Source organism: Vulpes lagopus, chromosome 17 (assembly GCF_018345385.1).
Source record: "Vulpes lagopus strain Blue_001 chromosome 17, ASM1834538v1, whole genome shotgun sequence".
Classification (NCBI taxonomy): domain Eukaryota; kingdom Metazoa; phylum Chordata; class Mammalia; order Carnivora; family Canidae; genus Vulpes; species Vulpes lagopus.
The window spans coordinates 6,675,568-6,697,190 of record NC_054840.1 but is presented as its reverse complement, the minus strand read 5'-3'; the positions used below and the strand labels follow the sequence as shown (position 1 = coordinate 6,697,190).

Genomic DNA, 21,623 nt, shown 5'->3' with positions numbered 1-21,623 from the left:
CTTCCACAAAGATTGTTGCTGGAACGTTTGTGGGAATGTAGGAGTACAAAAGAGATTAGGGAAGAAATTATGGAATTGCCACAGAGGCCACTGCTTGATTGGTGAGGCTAAATGGGAGTCTAAAGACAGACATTCTTATAAAGTATCTCCTACTAAGGTAGTTCCATTATTTATCTTAACCATCAAAGCTTAGGGAATGAAGCAGGCCAATGCATGCATATAATGCAGGAATAGAAACCCAAGAGGACCAGATGGAAATGTGCAAAAAACAACAGAAAGTCAATACGAAGTAATTTTGTTTTGAAGGAGGAAAAGGAAAACATATAATTTTGGGTATTGAGTGGCATACGCGCTTTTTTTTTTTTTTTAAAAAAAGCTTTTATTTATCTGTTTGAGAGATAGCAGGAGTGAGGAGAGGAGGAAGGACAGAGGGAGGGGCAGAGGGAGAGGGACAAGCAGACCCCCCCTGTGCGCAGAGCCCCAATCCCAGGACCCCAGATCACTATCAGAGCTCAAGCGATCACTACCAGAACTCAGGTCGGACACTTAACGGACTGACCCACCCAGGCACCCCCTTCTTTCCCTCTTTGAATAAATAGATACACACATTAAAAAGGTAATACCATTGTATTCCTTTTACAAAGTGATTCCTCTAACCTCTCTTTTGGATGTTATGGTCGTTATAAGAACAGCTACACACAAAATTTACAAAGAGCTTTTCCATTCATGGCCCGATGTGATCAACATAACACAACTGTAAGGTGGGCAGGACTGGTCTCATTATCCCGTGTTAGAAATAAGAACACAGAGGCTTGGGGAGCTGTGTTTACCTAGGAACGCATATTGTGTGGGCTTCAGATTCTGTTCTTCCAAATAGTTTAGGAATAAAGTCCCAGTTCTCAGCTTTGCCCTTTCCACTTGATTTTCACATACTCCCTGGGTGATCACTGATGTTGAATCATTTCTTGACCTTGATGTCTCAGGAACTAAATGCTCTTTGAAGAGGTGCTAATCAAGTGGTCTTTATTTTAAAGAAAGGTCTTATTTGCACAGTCATTGTTACTGCACCGGTTTGGTAGAAAGAGCACTAGACCAGTAGCCTAAAGAACAGTCTTCTTATTTCAGTTCTACCTTTGCTATGCTAAGATCTTGAGCAAGTTATTTCTAACTCTTTGCATTTTAGCTTCCCCATTTATAAAATAAGAGGATTAAACAGAATGAGGTTTAAATTAAAATTAAAATTAGGGAGAAAAATTTTACGTATAATGGAAAAATAATTATAATGAATAATTAAACACTGATTAGGACATAGAATAGACAAAACCAGTAAAGCTAATCAAGAATAAATTAAGAGTAAAAAAAGAAGCTAAGTGCAGAGTAAAGCATATAGATAAAATGTCAATAAAAAAGGAAAAAGTTAAAAACAAATAACACACAAAAGTGTAGGCAGATGTTTAATCATATAAATAAATATTCAAAGAAGAAGAACAAAGCAAGAAGAATTTAAAGTCACAAAGACATAGAAATAAGGCCAGTTGCCAAAGAAAAGGGAAAGGCAAAAAAAAAAAAAAAAAGAAAACAGTAAATAGCTGAGTCAAAAGAAATGAGAAGTTGGTTATCAAGGAGAGAAGTATTAAAAGGAATAAGTAGCCATAAAAAAGGTTATCTCCACCTAAATCTAAGAGACAATTATAAAGAAATTAAATGGAGATTTGAAGACTTGAGACACAAATGGAGGGCTGCTGAAGGGAAGTGGGTGGGGGTGGGGTAACCGGGTGACAGGCATGAAGGAGGGCACATGAGGTGGTAAGCACTGGGTGTTTTGCTATATGTTGGCAAATTGAATTTACATTTTAAAAATTCTATTCATTTATTTATTTATTATTATTTTTTTTTATTGGAGTTCAATTTGCCAACATATACCATAACACCCAGTGCTCATCCCATCAAGTGCCCCCCTCAGTGCCCATCACCCAGTCACCCCCACCCCCCGCCCACCTCCCCTTCCACCACCCCTAGTTCGTTTCCCAGAGTTAGGAGTCTCTCATGTCCTGTCTCCCTTTCTGATATTTCCCACTCATTTTCTCTCCTTTCCCCTTTATTCCCTTTCACTATTTCTTATATTCCCCAAATGAATGAGACCATATGATGTTTGTCCTCCGACTGACTTACTTCACCCAGCATCCCCCTCCAGGTCCATCCACGTCGAAGCAAATGGGGGGTATTTGTCGTTTCTAATGGCTGAGGAATATTCCATCGTATACATAGACCAAGACTTGAGACAGAAAGGGGGTAAGCATGAAAACATGGGAAGCTCTGGGCGTCGGGAGGAGCGTGCCCCAGCGATGAGGAGCCCCCCCCCCCCCCGCAGTCTCACTGCAGGTGAAGAGTGAGGGGGGTGGTCAGAGAGCCAGTTCCAGGGGTTGGGCCCAGCGGCCTCCAGGCTCCCCCCCCTCTCCCCGAAGCTCGGCCTGGGACAAAAGATGGAACGGGAGGCCTGCACAATATAAAAGAAGGGGTGGCTTTTGGACGCACTTTCTGTGTGGAAAACATGCAGAGTTGTCCAAAGGGGAAGAGGGAAAAGCTCAGCAGTGTAATGTCTCTCAAAGCGTGGGGTTGGGGGTTGTTCAGGGCCAGGGGCATCAACATTAGAGTCCTGTCCGCAGCAGGCTGGGTGCCCCGGAGCTCTGCCGTAGGCAGGGGCACGCAGGTGGTCCTTACTGTCGGGGGAACCTGGGCCAGTGGGGCCACAGGACAGCTTCGTGCGTCAAAGCTGGAGTTTTGGGGAAACCTGGGGCTGCGTGGCATGGACAGCGAGTACCGGCGTGCACGGAATTACACGTCCAAAAGGGGCCTTCAGGGGCTCCTACCACCACATGCAGGAATCACTGCCGTTCCTAACTGATGGGGTGATTCACCTCTGGGGGCAGCCGGCTGAATCCGCATCTGGAGAGCTCTGGGGTCTGTGTCAGAGGATGGGTGTAGGGCTGCAGAGGGGGTGCCAGACGTGCATGTAGTCCGGTGATTGCTTTTCCTGCTCCACCAGCACCTTCTCTGCTGTGCTCAACTACTTGGCCTTTCTGTGCCCACATGCTCTTCATTCCTGTGCCTTTGCTTACCTGGCTCCCCTGACCGGGAATGTCTCCCTCCCGCCTCCTGCCTCACAGTCTGGAAGGGCCGCCTCCTCCTGAAAGTCCTCCACAACCCTCCTCTTGGGTCTCATAGCATCTCTGCATTCCTTATCAAACCCTGTGGTGGAATCCTGTCTGCGCACGGTTGTATTCCTCTCCTGCTTCCCCCACGTCCCCTGTAACAAAAGAAAACTGCGGCTCCTTGACGGCAGGGATCCCTTCTTCCTCAGCTGCTTGTGTCCGGTGTGGGGCCTGCCGTGTAATAGGCCACCGACACATCAGTGGCCACTTGGCTTTTCTTCACACAGATGGTAAGAGCTGGGCTGGCTTTCGTGTCTTGTCGAAAGTCTGATCCTGGATGCCACGAATACTTAAAGAACTAAGGTGGCATATAAACAGGCAAAAATAGAAAAATGCCATGATGATGATTTTTTAGTTCCCTGCTACCCGAAGGTGACAAGGGCAGCCTCATTAAGATGAACGAAACCAGTGACCATGAACATACCCACCTCACACATTGCCATAAAACACAAGAAAGAAACAAATGAGGGTTCTCAGGGAAAAGGTTTAAAGTTGCATTTCCCAACTTGTGGATTAGGGACCTCAGTGGGGCTTGGGGGTAGAACTATAACAAGGGGTCTGGTAACCCACGTGTATTCCCAACACTGTAGACTAAACAAATGACTCACGGATCTTAGTACTTTTTTTTTTTCCCCAAATGAATGTGGCTTATAAAAAGCAGTTTCACTTGAAAGTGTCATGAACTTCCTGCTGCTTCTTGCTGCTTTTCAGTTTCTTGGGTGGTTACGATGGAGGTCATCATGTTTGAGAAGATTGGGAAGCACAGGCTGGCAAGGTGGCTGGGACGCAGTTAGCTGTTGACACCTGTGGTTGCAACGTCTTCCACCTCACAGCGTGTCCACCCCGTAATGGCACTGCAGCCCCTGGAAGTGGCCTGAATTTCTGCCCCCCCCCCCCCACCACTTACCTTGACAAAGCCAGCGACGTGAGTCTAAATCACAGACACTAGGTGGGGCACCTGCTTTGCTCCTGGTGCTGGAAGGTGCTGAACCCCCCCACCCCCACCCTCTTAAAAATATTTATGCCATCCAATTTTTGAGATGGTTAGTACCTTTCTGTACTGAAAAAAGATCTGGACCTTTATAAGTACTCTGGAGCAGTCATTACCACATTTTTGGGTGGGTTTCACTAAGCAGAAACGTTTCAAAAACCAAAACCAAAGCCTCCCCAACCCAAGCCCAAATAATGTGAGGACCAGCGAAAAGGCTGCCAACTTTTAATTTTGCCAAACTAGAACCTAAAAACTACTGCCCTCCAAAAAACACCCCCAGAATTCAAAAGCCAGCTCCTCCACCACCCCCTACACCCCAACTAGAACATTTAATAAAATGAAGAGCTGCCTGTACTGAGCGTCAGCTCTCGCATATAAATCCTATCACTGTGCGGGGCAATCACGCCGTCTCCACATACAAGTGTCCCACATACAAGAGGGAGCTGTATGGAAAACTCACTCTATTGCCCTTTCTGATCATTTTGCCTCGGACTAGGGGTGACTTTGGCATGCTCTGGGTTCTGGGCCTTCGATCATGAACGGCCGTCAGAGGAGAGGGACGGAGAAGGGGCGAAAGCCTCGGGTTCATCTGAAGGCTCTGCTGATTCTTCCTTGCTCCAGAATGCCTTCTGGTTCTAGATTCTCTCATCTTCCAACTGTCACCTATCTTACTAAGGGGGGTTAGTAATACAAGATAACCTGAGATCGTGGAGCACTGGGGGTAGAACTGAAAAATTTGGTCAGACCGTGCGTAATGCTGCTAATCCATGTTTTTATGACAGCCTCTGGTAAATTAACTTTGAACTCTGGAAACCAGGATGACAGCTCCGGGGAGCGGAGACGTGACCCTCTATCGCATGGTTGTCGTCACAAAACTTGGGCTTAGTTGCTTATGGAAAGATGAAAACACATCCAGGCTGGGGATATTCCATTTTAAAGAGAACTCAACTCTAAAATGCTTTTCCACATAAATTATGGAAAGTTCATTTTGCAGTAACACCTTGGGCATCCCTTAGCATCTGTTTCACATGCTTCATCCATATCTGAAACCAATGGCTTGTATCTTTTGTAAAGACCTTCAGGAATCTGCAGCTTAGCACCACGGAATCCCCAAATGGCTTTGGTCCTGGAAAAGGTCGATTGAGACCTTGACCCTGGCTATTTAACAGGAATCACACGCTATCCTTCATTTGAACAGATTTGTGAAAAGACACAGAAAGTAAGAAAGGAACAAAAAAATCATTTCATTGTTACAGTGCTTCACATGATGTCATTTCATGATCTTCTTCCTTTATTTTTTAAATATGTTTCTTTTATTAAGTGAGCAGGAAAATACATAATTGAACAGATCGAAACTACAAGGTGTGCCCTTTACAAGACTGAGTGAAACAATAAATTCATCAGAAGGCGTGTTTCAATTTCCTAAATGAAACTTCATGCAACAACATTCAGCGGCGCTGAGTATATACAGATGTTCGAGCCCACCCGGGCCAGCCTCAGAACTCGTCACCTGGACAAATGATAAGTCCCAAATGTCATGAGGTTTTCTTGAAGCTGCCTTGGGCAGGGGGATACTTTTCCCATTGTTTATTTCTTGTTTTAGGGGGAAAAATGTCATTTTTAAACATTTAGACCAGGGAACAAAATGCAAAATCCTCTTCCCATTCCAATAACTCTAATACCAGTAGCTTAAGCTGGGTCCTTATCCGTATAAACGTTAAGAGTCGGGAAATGCTGCTTTTCTCCAGCTTCTATACGACAGTCTCTCCTCCAGCCCTGCGACTTGGCCTGTTAGGGTGATCAGTGGAAAAAGTACAGCCAGGATCACAGTCAGGTGTTTCCCATCCACAATAGCCTTCCAGGAAAGAAAACCATAGGGTTTTCTTTTTTCTACATGAGAGCAAACCAATGCTTTTATGATAAAAAACTGTGGACATAGCTTTTTGTTTTGATATTGAAATCAAATGACCATATAGCTCTATAACTTTTTTCAATGCCAAAACTCTGTTATTGTTTATTTTCCTTCCTTGATTAATTCATCCGATAACTACATCTACTATTTGCCAGCTGTTCTTCGAAGTACTGGAGATTGGCCAATGAACAAAGTAGATGCTGATAAGTACTATGACAAGCAATAAAGCGGAAAATGAGTGGGTGATTAGAGAGCTGATATATCTCTGACAGTAAAGGAATATTTGTGTAGGGACCTAAGTCACGCAGAGGTGTGGGGGAAGAGATTTCCGGACAGAGGAAGCAGCCAGGTCTAAGACCCTGAGACAAGAGCACGCTCTGAGAGTGTTCTGGATAAAGCAAGAGAAATGTGGTGAAGCAAATGAACTAGGGAAACAGTAAATGAGGTGAGAAAAGCGGTATTAGTGGTTGGAGAGGGGGCAAAGGATAGGTCAGATTCAGAGCGCTTTTTAGCAATTTTCAGTATGCTTGACACTTCCGGTGAGTGGGGAAAGCACTGTGGACTCGAGCAGAAAAGCACCATAACCTATATGTTTGCAAAAGTGTCATTCATCCCAGGCAAGCTGTGGCCTGGGCTTCTATATCCATAGACTGTGGATATATTCTGAGGCTAGGAAAAACAGAGTCCCCCCTCCTCCCCACACCAGCCCCTCAATGGATTGTATGTGGCATGTGAAAGAGAAAGTTTAAAGGCAACTATAAGATTTTCTGGTCTGGAAGAATGGAGTTGGTTGTTTAGTGACACAGGACATACAGTAATGAAGTAGGATGGTGGGTGGGGTGCAAAGTGGTTTAGTTTTGAACGTGGTGAGCTGGAGATGCCAACCACACAACCAAATGAAGATATCAGGTAGGAGCTTAGACATAGAACGCTGGCATTCGGGAAAGACGTTAGGGCCGGAGCTACAAATGTGGGTATTTCAGTGTATAGAGATGGTTTCTAGAGCCCCAATTGTGGAGAAGATCTTTTAGGGAGGGACTGTCCAGTGCTGGGCACTCCGGGAACTTGGCAAAGGAGATCGAGAAGGAGTGGCCAGTGACGTGAGAGAACGTGAGGGATATTCCAGAGCTGAGAAAGTATTTCAGGAGGGAAGGTGTTATTAAGTGTGTTAAAGACCGAGTCCAAAGTATGAAGCCAGAGACCTCATCGTGGCATTGAGCAGTATGAAGATCACATTGTTCTTAGCAATAGCTATTATGGTGGGAATGAGAGCCTGATTCAAGTTGGTTCAAGAGACCAAGGAGGGAGAGGATTGAAGACAGGAAGTATATATAATCCCCTCTGAGGAGTTGTTCTGTGAAGGGGAACAGATAAATAAAATGGTAGACAGGGTGAGGTGGTCGAGGTGCGTGTTCGTAAGACAAGAGATGGCGGCATGGATGTAGTGACATCCTCCACTGGGATGAGGGACATCGGTGATGCAGGAGAGGGTGGGAATGGTGGGGGCAGTGGCCTTTATTTGGTGAGGTTGCAGAGGACCTACCCGGAGCAGATAGAAGAACCACCTGCTGTGAATTAAGGAGGCACAGTAGTAACTGGTAATCTATTCCACTGGACAAGACCAGGAAACCAAGAAACCAGGGTGTATAGAGGATTGTCGAAGTGGATATTGAAATCACCAAGAGTCAAGAAAGGGTGGTGGTGGAGCCAGCCACGGTGAGCCAAAAATGAAACCCTTAAGCACTGTGAGGGAGTGCTGGAAGGTAAATGAGGACTTTGTAGGCTGACGGCAAGAGCTTCAGAGCATTGGGTGTTTGGGAGGGACGGATAACAGTCTGGAGGTGGCAATGAGGAACAAGCAGGCATCCTACTACTTTTAATGTTTTATTACCACATCTTGACAGAGATCGTATATTCTGGGGCATGGCAGTGACTCTAGGGGAATACCTTGGCTTAGAACCCACCAAATCATTTCTAGCTACTGCTCGGAACAACTATGCACAACAACTGAAGGCTTTTTGTATGCAGGGAGAAAATACTGGAAAGTACCCAAAAGGTTCAGACGAGAAAATACGCCAAGAATGTTTCCCTTTTTACCCTGACACAGGTGAGACTTACCCGGCTTCAGCATATTTTTGACAATGTGAGACGCTTTAGAAAACTGGAGATTCCAGCAACGTAGCCACTTGTAGGCATAGCAGCATGATAGCAGCATGATAGCCTCCCTTCCCAATCTTGGTCAATCTGGCATCTCTACAGCTATGCTGACATTGTAAATAAGACCGCTAAAATGCACAGAAATAGTTTCATAACATCGGATTTTAAAGTTCATCCAAGCTGTCTTTTTTATTTCCCCCCTGCTGTGATTTCTTGCTGTCACCTAACATTTGAAATTCTGATTCAGGGTAACAACTGAGGTTTTTAAACAAAGCATAATACAGTATTACTATTCCTTTACACTAACCTCAGGGGAAGAGATTAAGAGGAAAGGGCAGCTGGGGCCGGGACATTTGCTACGTACACAGAGGGACCAACTGTGGGAAATGAAAACTCACCTCTCCACCAGCCTTTGCTCAGCCTCAGTGGTGTAATGCCACGCACCGATGATAAAAACAAACCGTCAAAACCAAACTGTCATGCAAGGAGTTGAGTTAGTTTGAAGATATCTACACAAAGCCAAAAACCTGTAATCTTTAGAACATTTCTATTTTTAACTGTGATTTTTAGTCTTCCTGCATATGTTTGGCCTCATGGACACAGAGTCCAAGATTTCGATCTGGATTTAAAGTATCTCAAAAACATATCCAGGGACGTTTGTTTAAAAACACACTTTTATGGGGATTTGGGGTGCATCTGGCACTTCCTGCAATGGCAGGCCTAGAAGAATAAAGTTCACAGTAGAGATTAGGGTCTCATATTCTTTAGCACTATGCATTTTTTTTTTTTAAATATTCGAGTTGCCTGTGGAAAAATTCCCAGAACGATGATACAGGACGGAACTCAAACACTAGAAAATGCTTGGTAGAAATGTACAAATGGTCAGTTTTGAACCTGAAAGTTCTCAAGGGATTTTCTTTGCTGGGGTTTCTGAAGAGAGTTCAGTTTATACCATTTTGAGACCCATGGAAGGACAGCACACCTTAGGGTTCCTGATATCACTATACTGATCAGAGTGAAAAGGCAGTGAGGCATTTGAGAAATAGTGGCAGGTGAATGAAGTCACATTTAGACTTTTGGATTTTATGTTGTACTGTGTGGTCTCAAGGGAGGCCAGTTATAGATTTGTTTGTTATGCTTCCTTTGATTTGGTTAGTCTCCAAGTTTTACACAGACTGTTGAGATGGCCAGAACGCAGTATCAGAAAGGATTCTGGAACATGAGGGGCTCGGTAGGATGAGTCAGAACAATCAGTGTGTTGTGGATATTGTCCTGTTTTCCTCCAGTGGGTTAAAAGAATTTTATTTTCTTTCTTAAAAATAACGTAGCGCAGCTTATATCTTAAAGCCGTCAGCACAAACGCAGTGACGCTTGTTCAAGCAGACTTCCAAAGACAGCACACATAAAGAGCTTTTCCACATTTCAAGAAAACAGCGACGGGCACTGGTACACATAATAGTAAAGAAAAAAAATTTTTTAACCTCATGGAATGGGGTGGGGTGGGTGTCAGGCTTCGGGCATTTCTTTGTCTGGCAGTGGACAAAACCAAGAGGGCTCTGACCTGCGTGTCACATCTCTTTCTGATCTACTGCACAAGAGGGACCAGAGACACCAATTACCAATGAGTCACAACAGCAGACAGAAAACTGTTAGTAGGTCTTGACAAGCAGGAATGAAGATGCTTTTAAAAAGTGTGTATTTGATGCCAAGTATGTAAGCAGTGTATCTTAGAAAGCAATGCCATGGAGTCCCTGTCCAAGTGGCCTTGTGGGATTTGGTCTGTGCCTTGATCTATACTGTGGAAATAGCTCTAGCTAGGTCTTCTTGAAGCATCGTTTACGTCTTCAAGAAAAATAATGACATCTATATAAACAGAGCCATTAATTCTGTGTGGAACTTGGTGCGAGCTGTCTCCATCTCTGTCATGTGCATGGCAACGGTTGCATGTAACTGGCACGGGGAGGCCTCCGACCCCTTCGAACAGAGATGCTGGAGGTCATCTGTTTCTACCCCCAGCTGGATGCAGGAATCCATACAGTTCCCCTGACTGGCACCCTAGAATGACGGCCACCTGTCAGGACCCGGGCCACGACTACAGTATGGGCAGGCTCAGGGGAGTTCACTGCATGATTATCAGTTTAGAGCAATAAGGACTGAAAAGACCGAGTGAAACTTACTTGGGGGGGGGGGGGGTTGGCTTAGTTTCTCTGTAGAACAATGAAACTAAAATCAATTCAAGAAACAAAATCCCCTCCGGGAAGAACTAAAACTAGTTTCAAAATTAAAGAAATTTTTATTAAAATGCTATTAAGATGTATGAAAAGCACAATCCTCCCCCAATGTAAAAAAAAAAAAAAAAAAAAAAAAGCAAGCAAGCAAGCAAACCAGGAATTGTTATGAGCCGTGAGAACAATAGTCTGCAATACTCTGCATGACCGGGGTCTCAGTGTGTCGGGGCTAGGGCCCACCTTGGTGGAAGAAAATGTATTTTTGAAGATAAAAGCTTCAAGGAATTCTTTAGATATCTGTCAGGGGCCCTTTTAAATTTAGTCTTGCCTTGTACTCCGTGTAAAATATTTGTACAAAAATATAAAAGGCATGGCTTGATGTTTAACGTCTGTGTTTTATTGTTGTTGGCACCAGAAAAAGCTCATGTTCTATGTTAGGTCACTGTACATACTGTAAACAAGACTGCATTAATATTGTTTTTATGAGTTTTTGTTTCAATGACTCTAGATTTTAAAAAATACATTCACAAACTACCTTATGTTTAAACACAATGATTCCCTTTTATTTCTTAACTGTACCCAAAATCCCACAATAAAAAAATCATTTAAAGCTGTGTGTTTCGAACTCATCACTTGGAAATCGAAACAAAACATAACATAAAAACAAAGATCAGTTTGCAACATAATTTAAAGAAGCTTCTGGTTTAAAATACCACAGCAGCAATATAAAGAGCTGGTGGCAATCACATCTGGGGATGAGGCCCAAATCAATATATTTTGTCCACGTCAGCATCCAATTACAGTAGTTGCTAAATTCAATCCAAAAAGTTATTGCTGAATCTGTTGCATGGAATTTGCGAAGATAGTACTGTTCAGCAGCAGCAGAGCCATAGCAATAAAAATGAGAACGGGAGGGTTTCATTGCTTTTGAGAGCTAAAGGGACCATGATGAGGACATCTTGGTGATCGCCTTGAAGATAATCCCCAATTCCATTATTGTGTGTTACCTGTTTAAAATAAATGCAAATGATAACCACCTTTACAGGAGGGGCATAATCCTCTAGGTCAGAAACTGGAATAATTCCCCTGCCCTTCCCCCGATTGCCCAAACCACCAGATTGAAATGGCTCCATTTTCCTAACGTGTATTTCGTTCTCATTAATAGTACATCAGCTGCTAATGTATTTAGGCAAAAATCAGTAGGATCACAGACTTTGAAAAAAAAAAAAATCTGTTTACAGTGATTGTTTTCTCCAGAAACCAGCCACATTAGTTTTTATTGATGTTGGATTTTTTTCTTTTTTTGAATTTTTGAAGAACAACAATTTGGTCAACTACTGTTTTGTTTAAAAAATATTAAATACGCCTGAGATTGCCAGTTGAGCTCTCTATATGTCTCCTGGAGATAACACTGCTGTGATGAACCGTGAAACAAAACAAACGAAACGAGGTAGGTTAAAACAGGAAGCGCAACACAGATATCGTTTTTTGCAACACCTCGATACCACAGGCGGCCATGCTTGTAGCTTTGGAAAAGAAAAACCCCAGACAGTCACATAAAAGTTCAAATCATCCGAGTAAGAGTTTATAAGGACACGAGTCAACCTGAACTAAATACATACATATCTCTGCACAAATGTTGTTTACCGTATGTTGGGTAATTTGGAGGAAGGTAAAATGATCAGGGTCTCAGAATTTTGGCCAAAGCCTTGCTTTTAAGTTCTATAAAATCTGAACCAATGATGCCTGCTGTATCTCAGGCAGGCTTAGTAGTCTAGTCCCTTCTCTCACCAACCCAGAGAGAACACAGGCAGCTCAGAAACATTTATTATTATTATTTTTTTCAGTCACAGTTTTCATCTTGAGAAAGTGGCACCCTCAGGAGAAAGCTGGGGATGACCAGAGCCTGGATGTCATTCACTCCCCGATTCCCAGAAAGAACTCAACAAAGTCTCACTCCTAATGAAGCCCGAAGCAAGTGACCTCTTAGCTAGAGGCTTTGTGCATTAAAAAAAGAATGTGTGTGTGTGTGTGTGTGTGTGTGTGTGTGTCTCTCTCTCTCTATATATATATAAATTTTTTTTTTTAGTTTGTTTCCCAGAAGCTCTTTTTATCCGACCTCATCAGTCATCCCATCTTTTGCCCTGATCTGTTGCATAATAGCTGAGGGAAAGTTGTGTTACAGAGTCCCTCAACTGCTAGAGCCAACTCAACTAACTCAATGGCACTACTACCCCATTCAACACATTCCATTCTGTACAGGGCCATATAAAAATAGGGCCTGTCAGACTTGCAAAAATGGTAGTTGATTTTATTAGTCTAAGGCTAGTAGTTTAGCCATTTAAAATCTATTTCCCCAAAGAGGGGAAAACTAGTATTTTTCTTCTCTTTTAAAAATTCATTAGCCAGTTGCTATCAAAAAGCAACCTTTTGGGTTGGTGAAGGCAAAAGAGTTCTAAAATTACCCCACTATGCAATTATGGCCTTCAGTGTAAGGAGATAAGGTACATTTATTGTGCTGTCTCTCACTATTTGAAATTGGAGATTTTACAACGTATCATATACTTAAAGCTAGCAGGCAGACAGAATTAAAAACAGACTCATTTTCTCGGTATGCATTCTCTCCCCAGTCTTACAAAGTAAGGGGGTAAAGAAAAAAGGTAAAAACGGAACAAAACTCAAAATCCACCATAACACAGCTTAATCATAAGAGCACACAATATTTGTTTCTATCCCTAACTCCGAAGGGCACATGATCCATCTTTGTCCACAAGACAACGCAGCATTCTTGGGGATCTCCTGGAAATTCCTGCCACCTTTTTCTCTCCTTCTCAACCAGGCTGCAACACTGCAAGATGGACCGTGGACTGTACCGGGACAGGTGGAGGAAGAGGAAAAGGGGAAAGCAGTATGTTCAACCAAGCCTTCTGATTCTGCCTCTAGACTGGCATTAGTCCACATGAGTTACGTTCTTTTTAATTAGAAATAACGCCATGAAGATAAGTGCCAAGTGCTCTTCTGTTACCAGTTCATCATGGAATTTCTGTTGAGGGTCATGAAAAACACTTGGCTACTTCCTCCAGATCGCACGGATGCAAAAAATACCTGTTTGAAATTAAAAAGAAGTTAGTTCAACTGCATGGTTTCTTTTCCTCTCTTCTTCCACCGTCCATCCATTTTCTCTCACATGTCCTATCCTTTCCATGTGTCAGCTCTTAAGACTCAATGGCTGGTGTTTATAAAAGTGCCTTTAAGTACAGTGCATCCTCTCTAAACACGCCTGACGTTCTCACTACGATTGTTACTATGACTTAATGTGGCACTGGCCTTCAGGAACGTGGGAGGGGCTCTATTTTGATTTGCGACATCCCTTCGGATGTGCGCATTTCAAAAGGGAGTTTCATGCTAGGTAATGTCCTAAATTCCTGGCCGAGGACACAACAGGTCCTTCGTTCATCTCTGGAAAAGCCACAGAGGGCTTCCCTTCTCTCCCTCCTAACGACAAGGGGTCAGAGTTTAGGATGGAAGGGAATGCTTTCAAATTCCCAAAGTCAAGGGGGGAGTTTTGGGTCTACTGTCTACTATACAACTTAAGTTATCAGTTTTTAAAGTAAAAAAAAAAAAAAATGGTGTGGTCAGACAGGATAAGGTGTTTAATGCCTATTCACTTTGGTATTAAGAGTTAACCCTTGGCTTGTCTGCTGGTGCAGGGTGTATCCTAGGCCAAAGGAGATAATGGCATTAATAAGTAGAACCACAGTCCATTTGGTCTGGGTCTGTTAAATCGTTTTATCAAACAACTAAAAGAAGTGAGCAAAAAATAAAAAATAATAATAAAAAAAAAAGAAGTGAGCAAAATTTGGGTTACTGCTTGCTTGAATGTCAGTGAACCACCGCCCTGGGAAAATGATATTCTGGGCTGTGGCCTAGCCCTTCAGTCAGCTAATACTAAACTTTGGTGCACAGCAGTTACTTTTGTCACTAGTGTAAAGTCTCTGCTACTTCATTTCCACAACTCCTCCAGAAGAACGCTGTCTCTCCCCACAACAACTTCTTAGGAAGTTCAGTGGAAATGCTTGTCATTCAGCTAATGCTACATATGTAAGTACAGCTACTGTTAGGGTCAATGAATCAAAACGGGGAAGCACAGAGGACCCATGGAAACACAACGTGGAGGGGTGGTAGGAAGAAAGGGCTGCCGTTCTCTCCGGGCTGTGTGTACCCTGGGCTCTGAACCTTGGGCCCCCTCAGCCTGCTCCTGAGGGTTTGGGCCTGGCTTAGAACAGGCTTCCTGGGATGGGTCTTCAATGAACTGAAGTGTGGGGGTCTGTGCCCACATCACTCTTCATCTCATGATCCCTTGAGACTGGGTTGGGCCTAGAATTTCACTGGGGGTCAGGTCTATTCCTTGGCATACTCTGGCCAGGCCCTGGAACTATCCCGGCCATCCACAGCTGCTGTCTACCCAGACCACACCAACTCAACTGTAGCTGGCCAGGGTCAGATACAGTCTAGACTCATAGCCCCAGGGTTGGACTAGGACCCCATTCTGGCTTTGGGCAACCAAGATGGAGTAAGAGATGTCTGTCCGTTCAACCCATCACATTCTTTACTATAGGCGCTTTGCCTGCTATTTGGGGACAGCATTTCTAAGTTGGCCATAGTCACAAAGGATGAATTCACAAATGAGCACAGTTTAGCTACTAAAAACTCTGGGTTAGTCTACAGGGAGGGAAAGGGAGAAAGCAGCGCTGCTGCACAAATACCCTTCTGAGGCGACTGATCATGCCAGACGGACTCCCCCAATTTCACTGCAAAACAATCCCCTTATGACACTTCAGAAGAAACATGGCTGGAATGACACAGGACATGGCACTAGTTGAGTTTGTGACTGTGCATTTCTTAAGGAATGGGTGACATTTTGCAAAAGTTGGTATTTCTACATGTCAAATGTCTTACATTTAAGGTGAATATAATGTGATGGATTAGGTCCCCGTAGGTGACTTTGTGAAAAGTCTCAAAGTGGAGTGTGAAGTCGACCCACTGTGGATGATTGATGATGGGCCAACTCTCCCAAGTGCGGAGGAGAATTTGGGATGTCTGCTGAGTCATTATAAGGCCTTCAAGCCACAAAAGTTGCTAAGAGTTTACAAGAAATTTGTAGAAGTGTTAATGTCTTTTTAAATATGTGAATAATACATTTTGAGGGCTCACATGAACCAAACCAAATAATGCCATTTCAAGATAATACTGTTTAACACAGATATGATTCAAATCAGTATAAAGGAAAATGAAGGTTTCACAGGTACCTGGTGGTCTCTTAAAATGCAAACACTAATGCAAATGTTGAAACGGATTTACCTTATCATTTCTTTCACATAGAAACTTTAACCTTTGAGCTCGCTTATGCATAAATACTCCATCCAAATGTCCTGTTTCCACTGACCGGATCTCAATAGCTTTCTCGCCCCAGCCCATTATCTGATTGGAATGAATGTAGGCTGTCAAAAGGAATTTCCAAAACTGCATTAAAAACATTAGATGGGCAATAACTCACAGCATCTGTTCACATCTTAACCACAAAAATGACAAACGACTTGAGATAAACAGACAAAGCAAGTCTTACAAGTGTTATTCACAGACTGTTTTTTTGTTTTTGTTTTTGTTTTTTTGTTTTTGGTTTTTTTTTTTATTTTATTTTTTTTTTTTGTGGAATCAAATGGTTGTTTCACATTTCTTGACTTTCGTTTCATTTGGGGGGTGTAACTGCTGAAGGAGATAAGGAATGGTTAACCTACCCACGGACGTGGGCATTTCTCCCCATTGAAGCACCACATCCTTAGTTATCCGGCCATAGGTGTTTACATACACCCCCTCATCCTCATAGCAAACGAGCATTTCCATTCCATCTGTTTTAGGCAAGATGACAATGGCATGAGGAGTGATATTGCCCTGAATCTAGGAGACAAAGAAAGGCCAGGCATTATTCTTTTTTAAAAAATAAGACAGCGTCTTGACTATTAATCACTAAGAATTGCAAAAAAGAGTGTCTTCCCCCCGCCCCCGCCCCCAACCACATTCATTCTAGAAACTGACATTTTGCTTTGCTTTGCTTAATTTAACCACTGACCTGTCAAATGCCCTAGTATACAAATACAAACTCAGGCACCAGGTCAAGAATCCAATTTACCTGGTTCCTAAAAACAACAACTGCAAGTATGGGACACCTACAGAGTGCGGAGCACTGGGCTCTTCCCATACATGATTTCTAGCCCTTAGAACAGTTCCCCATGGGAGGTACCATTCTCTATAGACGAGGCATCTGCATGTCAGAGGGGTTAGGCGGATTGGGCAAAGCTGCACTGGTATTTTGGTGGTAGAACTGGGATTTGAGCACATGTCTCATGGCCACAGTAATTACGTGTTGTCCATCTACTTCTAAAAAAGATGAGGGGAATGCAGACCAGCTGAATCTGATGGAAATAGCCTAAATGGGGTCAAACGGTGGGGCCCAATGCCTACCAAAGAGGCCCTGAGCGTACGACAGACTGTTCATGTGCGTGCCTAAACAGGAAAATCCAAATTAACAGCTCGTTGAGAAAAAAAACATTTAGTGACCACTCTATTGGAATAAATAAACGCAGATGGGCTTGTAGGAGAGGAGATGCGAGCTGGGACACAGCAGTGAGCGCTGTGTGTGCGCATATGAGACAGACTGTGTGTGTGTCACGTGTCGAGGTAACTTTTTTCAATATTCGTGCTTTGTTTTGCAGTAAAGCCTATAAACTCTCAAAAAATCCCAGTCGGCAATAGATGAGGCCTCGGACTTTCCTGACAGTGTCTACTGTATGTTGGCCTTGGGATCACACTCAGGAAACACAGCTTGCACTGCGCCAATCCCAGTAAGTGAAACCATGTGCGGTATTTCTGTTTCACGGTCAGATTTTAGGCCATGTTCCAGGATTATAATATAAAGATGATAATTTGCAGGGGCTTGTGCCAAGTACCTTCGAGGTATTCTCTCATTTAATGCTGAGGACAACCCTCTGGGATAAGTCCTTTCACCCCCATTCTGCAGATGGGAAAGCTGAGGGCTGGAGAGACCGTCCAGTGTGCCAGGGTATGCACTCCAGTGTCTGATTCTACTACACGACACTCCCCTCCAGTTGGAGAGAGGAACAAAGACAGCAAAAGGAGACCACTGGCTTCCCAAGTAACATGAACCCATCTCCCTTCAAGAACTGAAAACATGGAACTTGTCCATTGTACTCTTGCTTAAAAAACACAATTTATGCCCCTGAAGGAAAAATATCATATGCATTTTAATCTAAAGTCCAGCGAGGCAACATGTCCAGTAAATGGCAGAGAACTGCCTTTACGTGCTACTCAGTTTCAAGCATTTGTAAAAGTTGGGTAAAAATTAGCCCGACTTCTACTAAAAATGTGCAAGAACGAATCTCCTTCTACATGCACGTGGTTGCAGAGAGCCCGGGCGGCTTACTTCCAGAAACTTACATGAGACGGTATGTAGATATCATAGGAGTTTCCTGAATCAACATCAATTACATGGAAACCAGTGTGTGAGCCAAAAATAACCTTTAATCTTTGACCTTCTTCTACCGTGAGATCAACAAGCAGTGGCTTGTGCTGGAGATCTGCAAAAGACTTTAAGAAGCACCCCATGAGTGTCCACATTGTTCAAAGAGGTTATCTTAGTTTTGTCTTTTAGCTAGAGCCTGGTGAAGTTAATGTCTGACTTTCTTATGTTGAAAAGCCAGATTTCTCTTTCAGCTTTAGGTCTATTCATATTCTGGCCCTAGGAGGAAGGGTCTAGCACCCATGTGTGGCCCCTTCCCCACCTCTTGTCCTTTAGGGCAGAGAAGTGGTTTACAGTTGTCAACTCTGACCGTGTCATTATACCTGAAAAAGTTGGCACCTGGGTGCTGCTGCTCTTTTCTATTTCTGGCTTTTCCCTCTGGAGAAGGTCCAGCCACTTCTCTGGCACCTTTCCTTCCCATGGAACAGCCGGACCCAGGCATGGCCATGACCTTCTCAGAGACAGCCTGGGGTGGGCTGCTGGGCCAGCTCTGTGCTAATAAACCTGTTCAGAATTAAGGCGTATGCTCTGTTCTGATTCTCCTTCAATGACTGAGTGGGCATCAGATTGGCACCTTCTTTTAAACTCACTTGAGATCTGAGACTTAGGTTTGGCCAATCAAGAAGCGGGGGAGGCTGGAACATCGTAAGACTCATGGCTTAAGTTGGCCAGTTGGGCTTAACGAGGAAGGAAAAAGAGAGCTCCAGCCAAGTTTATTGAGGTTCTTGAATCCAGAGCCCGGGCCCCAACTAGCTGTCGAGCATTATTCCTCTGTTTTCTTTTGCCATTATTTCAGGACAGTCTACTTTTTCTAGGGCTTTGGTGTCTGGGAGAGAATCTGTAAAACCACAAGTGGCTCAGCTATCATGCCACCGCCACCCATTGGAGCTCTCTTTCTTCCTTTTTTTTCCTAATGGAGTCTCACAGAAGGGGAGGCTCCAGTCTTTCCTGTTCTAGTCTTGGCCTTGGCACTGCCCTCCTGCCAGGCTGGGCGTGGTCTACTCAACACAGCCTTTTGCACCCCCTCATTCACTTTGGCTGGTAAACTGATGGCCGTAACTTCCGAACTGGAATGGGAAGGGACCCTGCCTGGAAAGCTTTTGTGGACTGAGATTTTGGCACAATGGCAGCACCACTTTAGCTTTTAGGTGTCACCCCTTAAGTGTTATTACTAACTTAATACAGTCCAAAATTTCCACAGAAGTGCAGTTATGGAGGAAGCCCATTTCCATTGATGTATCATCTGTCTTCCTGAGCCCATCAGAAATGAGCCCTTGCGCCAAGGCAAAAGATAGCCTCAAAGAGCACCTTACAGTGTTCCCAAGGCAGCTTCTGCCCTCACATGGCCTAAGGGGCAAGAAAGAATACATAAAGGGGCCAAGGAAGATCAAAGCCACAAGGGTGGGGAGAAAAAGTGAGGGTCAATGTGCTATGAAGAAAGTGAGAGGTACACAGGCAGAGAGACAGGGGACAGAGATAAAGTCCCATGGGCTCTGCACAGAGCTGCAGCCCTGCAAACACCCAAGTGCCTGCACGTACTGGTCCTTCTGGCATTTGGGGGTCAACTTTCACGAGCCGGGGTCCACAGTGCTAGCACATCCTCATCCCACTCCTGCTGAGTGTCATGAGTGACCAATCCAACCATGGTGGTTACAGACTCAGATAAGGGCAAAAATGAAAAAGCAGAATGCAGAGAAACTAAGCCATTTCCTTACGTAACTACATTCAGCACTCATTTCAGAGAAGTCCGATAACATTGGGGATACATAGGCATCATGTGAGTTTTAGGGGCTTTACCCCAAAGTCTTATATGGATGACAAGATTTGGATTCATCCTTGAGATTTGGTGCTGCTGTTGGTATGCCTTTTTTAGACAACATGTCAGAGTACTCTAGTTAGCTGCCTTTATAACGACTCTCGTTGCCTAATATCACGGTTAATGCTTTGCCCAGTAGCCACGCCCCTCAGAGATGATTCGTAGACCTGAAATGGAAGAGGGCGCACCCTAATTTTTCCCCATTCACCCACCCTCTCCAACCCCAGTAAATTTTATAGCACTTATTAGTGCTTAGTCTTTGCTTTTGGAAGAATAAGTCTAAGAGTTCCTATACTTTAAAAGAGGCTTATTACATATAGAAAAATTGGTTCTAGTCAATATGCAAGACTGTTAACTGGTGCAAACCTAAAATTAAAAAAAAAAATCCCTTCTTTAGGGAATCGGCGTGCCTGCTTACCTTAAATGCCATGAACTTATGATAGGGTTTAGGAGCCCAAGCATATATCTCCACAGCATTCTTTAAGGCAATCACTAGGAATTTAATCCTTTCATATTTAACTGTAATAGACAAATTATGAATTAGAACAAGGATACCAACTTATTCAGGTTTTTGTATTAACGTATGTGTAAGCCACGATATGTAAATATGTAATTGACAGTGATGCTCTTGGTGTGAGCTTTGCTCATAGATCCAGATTGAACTTTCTTTTTTTGTTTTTTATTGGAGTTCAATTTGCCAACATATAGCATAACACCCAGTGCTCATCCCATTAAGTGCCCCCCTCAGTGCCCGTCACCCAGTCACCCCCACCCCCCACCCACCTCCCTTTCTACCACCCCTGGTTCGTTTCCCAGAGTTAGGAGTCTCTCATGTTCTGTCTCCCTTTCTGATATTTCCCACTCATTTTCTCTCCTTTCCCCTTTATTCTTAAACCAGAATACTTGGGGCCTTTTGCTTTATACTGAAGGCTCCTTTTTTCATCTGAAGGCTCTTTAATCACTAGGTCTAGATGTCAATGATTCGTTGCGATAAGAATCTGCACAATCACCTTCATGTTCCCCTCCTGGCTCTTACAGTCATCCACATGCAAGAAGCTGAGGGCTGCCATGGCCAAATGGTAGAAGAATTAGCAAGAGGGTAGAGACATAAACGTGGCCATTTGCTTATTATCCAAATTTGAACTCCAGTTATTAGGGATTTATAAGTGATGAGTGCCTTTATAAAGAAGGCCCTTACCTCGATCCCCCTCTCCATACACTGCAGGAGATTGCAGCAAAAGGACTGCTGTGTATGAACCAGAAAGCAGGCCCTCAGCAGACACTGAGTCGGCCAGCACCTTGGTCTTGGACTTTCCAGCCTCCAGAACTGTGAGAAATAGATCCCTGTTGTTCACGGTGTCTGCCACAGCAACCTGGACGGGCTAGGACGGTACCCGTGGCAGTCATTTCCTTTGGGGGAATATTTGAATGAAGAGAACACTCGTGTCCTACAGAAACTGGACAGCCCATGGCCAAGAACCAAATTCTTGCTCTCTGCGCTCTTTTTCTGTAGTGTGCCCCTTCTGTTTACATGTTCTGTCTTTCATATGCTTTCACCTACTTCCTTGGCCATTTATTTCCATATTTCTAAATAACAAGCTTATAATGTGATTTCTTGATTTTCTTCAGTTGCAGGTATTATCTACTGAGTTGAGAGTCTGGAAACGATTTAGTCTCTTATGACCGTCTCCTCTCTCTAGTTTCTTTTCT

General features: G+C 43.7%; 1 protein-coding gene across 7 annotated transcripts in view; it reads right to left on the bottom strand.

Annotated features, from left to right (window-relative positions):
• Window positions 1-10,875: 10,875 nt before the first annotated feature.
• TNIK (TRAF2 and NCK interacting kinase) overlaps window positions 10,876-21,623 on the bottom strand; it is a 370,683-nt gene continuing 359,935 nt past the window's right edge. For all 7 annotated transcript variants that reach the window (XM_041731634.1, XM_041731636.1, XM_041731635.1 and 4 more), the window contains 5 exons: window positions 20,332-20,432; window positions 18,016-18,165; window positions 16,299-16,458; window positions 15,862-16,001; window positions 10,876-13,605 (listed from right to left, as the gene is read on the bottom strand). In XM_041731634.1, coding sequence (XP_041587568.1) covers window positions 13,522-13,605; window positions 15,862-16,001; window positions 16,299-16,458; window positions 18,016-18,165; window positions 20,332-20,432 — 635 coding nt within the window. In that variant the 3' untranslated portion in view covers window positions 10,876-13,521. The remainder of the gene's footprint in view (window positions 13,606-15,861; window positions 16,002-16,298; window positions 16,459-18,015; window positions 18,166-20,331; window positions 20,433-21,623) is intronic.